Source organism: Podarcis melisellensis (assembly GCF_964234715.1).
Source record: "Podarcis melisellensis genome assembly, chromosome: 1".
Taxonomy (NCBI): Eukaryota; Metazoa; Chordata; class Lepidosauria; order Squamata; family Lacertidae; genus Podarcis; species Podarcis melisellensis.
In genome coordinates this window covers 5,030,647-5,034,583 of record NC_138528.1, presented here as the reverse complement: position 1 = coordinate 5,034,583, position 3,937 = coordinate 5,030,647, and the positions used below count along the sequence as shown (strand labels likewise).

Sequence of the window (3,937 nt, the reverse complement as noted above, 5' to 3'; positions counted from 1 at the left end):
GATGGTCCCCGACAACTTTCTTCTTCCCAGTCTCGGCAGGTATCAAGCTGGCACGGTTAGTACCTCCAAGCAGCACTCGGCACAATAAAATGACCATCAGGAGTCGGTTACCAGGCGTCATGGTGTCTCTGTTGGGGGGGGAGGGAAGGGTGTAGTTGGGTTGGGGGGGCAGAGAGCAGAAGGAGGGGAGGGAAGAGGGGGAGAAGGAGGGAGAAAGAGGAGCAAACAAACAAGGTCCGTCAAAAATGACACACTTTGGAAAAAAGTTAAAGAAACGCACATCCCAAGCTCAAAACACTAAGGAAAACACAAACCAGATTCCCCCCCCCCCGAAAATGCAGTGCAGAACCTTATTGGGACTTTACGCCCAGCCAATTAAGACTTGGGACTTTACGCCCCCCCCCCCGCAATTATCAACACCCCCCCCAAAAAATTTCTCCTCTGTTTTATCTGAGCAACGATCTGCGTAAAAATGGGGTCGCGAAACCAGCTGTTAATACGCGCGAACAAAGTTCCGAAAACCCATCTCTGCTTTTCGCCCATCAAAACAGGACTTTGCACTTGTTGTTAATGGAAGTAATATATATATATATATTTAAATGCACTGGGAGAAGCTGGGAGTCGGAGGTCCCGGTTCATTGTTGAGCAAGCTTCCAGGAGGTCTCCTTGGAAAGCGCTCTCCATAGCAAGTGTCTGTTGGAGCCTTCCCGGCTGCCGGCCGCTAGCCACTAGGTGCCCGCGGGGTAGCCCCGTCCGTGGGGGTTTGCGGGGAGGGGACGGGGAGATCTGCAGCCCCTCTCCGGCGTAAGGGCCTCGTGGATCGCGAGGGGAAGGGGGGGGGAAAGGACGCGCCTTCTCCAGGGTCTCCAGTCGTTCTTATTTACTTCGCATTTGACAAATATCCCCGTGGGGTAAAAACTAGATCTTCATTTTTTAAAAGGAAAACACACACACACACACTACAGTCCGAGCCGATGGGCGTTTACTTGGAAGTAAGTCCCCAGTAGGGCTTACTCTCAAGTAAGGGCACGGAGAGATTGCACAGAAAATGCTCTCCCCTGAAAACAAACAAACCCCAAAACTGTTTCGAAATGAACCATTTGTTTTTAAAAGGAGCGAATAAAAGGACTCGGAAGTTGGAGAGTCCGGCGCTCGCTCACTCGCTCGCTCACTCTCACACACAACAAGCTCCGTCTCTCTCTCTCTCTCTCTCTCTCTCCCTCCCTCTCTTTTTCTTGGTTCTTTTTCATCCCCCCCCTCTTTTAAACCAGAACTCACACAAGGAATGAGAAAGCGCTACTCACTGACAGAAAGCAAGGCATATAGAAACAGTCCATGGTTCTTGACAGCCAAGCGTGGAGCAGGACTCGTGGGAAAGCTCACGCGGGGAATCCGGAGTCAAGCCGCTTTGCGGAGCCGGGGAGAGTCAATCTATCGCTCGCTGCTACTGCTGCTGCTGCTGCTTCGCCTTCTTCCTCTTCGTCTTCTTCTCCGGGCTGCGGGCAGGAGCAATCGCGCGCCACGGCTTGCTGCTCCAGAGCGACTCCTGGAAAACGAATATATTTGAATATAATGAAACTCCCGAGCAGGCTGCCTTCTGCTTTTCTTCCAGCCCCGGAGAGGGTCACGTGGGTCCGAGGAGCCAGCCTGTCAATCAGCGGGCCACAAACTCCGCCTTCCTCCTCCTCCTCCTCCTCCTCCTCCTCCTCCTCCTCTGTCCTGGGCTCTGCAAAGGGATGTCCCACCTCCTTGGCCTCTGTCAATCTCCCCGTAGCTTTTCCTTTCCTTTCTCTTCTACTTTCCTTGAGAGAGTGTGCGCAGCTGAGTGTGAACTGCAACGCCCTTTGGCTTGATCCAGATGCGAGTTCAAAGCCTTCCCAGTCCAGGCTTTACCTTAGGTAGCTTAGCATTGTATGCACTGACTGGCAGCAGCTCTTGGGGGTTTAGACAGGAGTCTTTCTCAGTCCTACCTGGAGATGCCTTTGCATTGAACCCGGGACCTTCTTCATGCAGAGCAAATGCTCTGACCACTGAGCTACAGTCCCCTTTCTGCATGAATGCTCCAAGACCACATTCAAAGGCAACTAGGAGGGGGCCCCAAGCCACCCCCATATTTTTTTAATGCGCTGGGGGAGGGGACTTGCAAAGAAGAGATTGTTGTTTAGTCGTGTCCGACTCTTCGTGACCCCCTGGACCAGAGCACGCCAGGCCCTTCTGTCTTCTACTGCCTCCCGCAGTTTGGTCAAACTCATGCTGGTAGCTTCGAGAACACTGTCCCACCATCTCGTCCTCTGTCGTCCCCTTCTCCTTGTACCTTTCATCCGTCCCAACATCAGGGTCTTTTCCAGGGAGTCTTCTCTTCTCATGAGGTGGCCAAAGTATTGGAGCCTCATCTTCAGGATCTGTCCTTCCAATGAGCACTCAGGGCTGATTTCCTTAAGAATGGAGAGGTTTGATCTTCTTGCAGTCCATGAGTCTTCTCTTTTCATGAGGTGGCAAAGAAGAGATGCCTCAGACCAAAATGACTCATCTTAAGGCAAAGGTATGTACAGCAGCGCCTGTCCCTTGATGCCTGCCATCACACCTCTGCAACACAGGAATCTCAGCTAAAGCATCCATGGCAGATGGCTATCCAACCTCTGCTTATAAACCTCCAAGGAAGGAGAGTCCACAACCTCCAGAGCGAGAGATTGGACCAGATGACCCTCAGCATCCCTTCCAACTGTACAATTCTGTGATTGTATGAAATAAAGGTATTGGTACACTCCATCTGGTATGCAAGCTGAGACCCTACCTGCCTGCGGACTGTCTCGCCAGAGTGGTGCATGCTCTGGTTATCTCCTGCTTGGACTACTGCAATGCGCTCTACGTGGAGCTACCTTTGAAGGTGACCCGGAAACCACAACTAATCCAGAATGCGGCAGCTAGACTGGTGCCTGGGAGTGGCAGCCAAGACCATGTAACACCAGTCCTGAAAGACCTACATTGGCTCCCAGTACGTTTCCAAGCACAATTCAAAGTGTTGGTTCTGACCTTTAAAGCCCTAAATGGCCCAGTATACCTGAAGGAGCGTCTCCACCCCCATCTTTCAGCCCGGACACTGAGGTCCAGCTCCGAGGGCCTTCTGGCGGTTCCCTCACTGCGAGAAATTAGGTTACAGGGAACCAGGCAGAGGACCTTCTCAGTAGTGGCACCTGCCCCGTGGAACATCCTTCCATCAGATGTCAAAGAGATAAACAACTATGTGACTTTTAGAAGACATCTGAAGGCAGCCCTGTTTAGGGAAGTTTTTAATGTTTGATGTTTTATTGTGTTTAATATTCTGTTGGAAGCTGCCCAGAGTGGCTGCAGAAACCCAGCCAGATGGGTGGGGTGTAAATTATTATTATTAATTATTATTATTATTACAGAGTACCCACAGAGGTCCTAGTACAGGCATCCCCAAACTCGACCCACCAGATGTTTTGGGACTACAATTCCCACCATCCCTGACCATTGGTCCTGTTAGCTAGGGATGATGGGAGTTGTAGTCCCAAAACTTCTGGAGGGCTCAGTTTGGGGATGCCTGTCCTATTAGGAGGCTGGTAAATGTAAAGGGACCCCTGACCATTAGGTCCAGTCGTGACCGACTCTGGGGTTGCGGCGCTCATCTCGATTTATTGGCCGAGGAAGCCGGCGGACAGCTTCCGGGTATGTGGCCAGCATGACTAAGCTGCTTCTGGCGAACCAGAGCAGCGCACGGAAACGCCGTTTACCTTCCCACTGGAGCGGTACCTATTTATCTACTTGCAATTTTTGGCATGCTTTCGAACTGCTAGGTTGGCAGGAGCAGGGACCGAGCAACAGGAGCTCACCCCGTCGTGGAGATTCGAACCGCCGACCTTCTGATTGGCAAGTCCTAGGTTGTTTAACCCACAGCGCCACCTACCAGGAGGCT

At 51.9% G+C, this 3,937-nt stretch overlaps 1 protein-coding gene across 1 annotated transcript in view; it reads right to left on the bottom strand.

Moving 5' to 3' along the window:
* Positions 1 to 1,615, bottom strand: part of BMP4 (bone morphogenetic protein 4) — a 4,339-nt gene extending 2,724 nt beyond the window's left edge. The window contains exons 1-2 of the mRNA XM_081921422.1: positions 1,305 to 1,615; positions 2 to 128 (exon numbers count right to left, since the gene is read on the bottom strand). Of these exons, the coding sequence (XP_081777548.1) occupies positions 2 to 121 (120 nt within the window). The 5' untranslated portion in view covers positions 122 to 128; positions 1,305 to 1,615. The remainder of the gene's footprint in view (position 1; positions 129 to 1,304) is intronic.
* Positions 1,616 to 3,937: the final 2,322 nt, after the last annotated feature.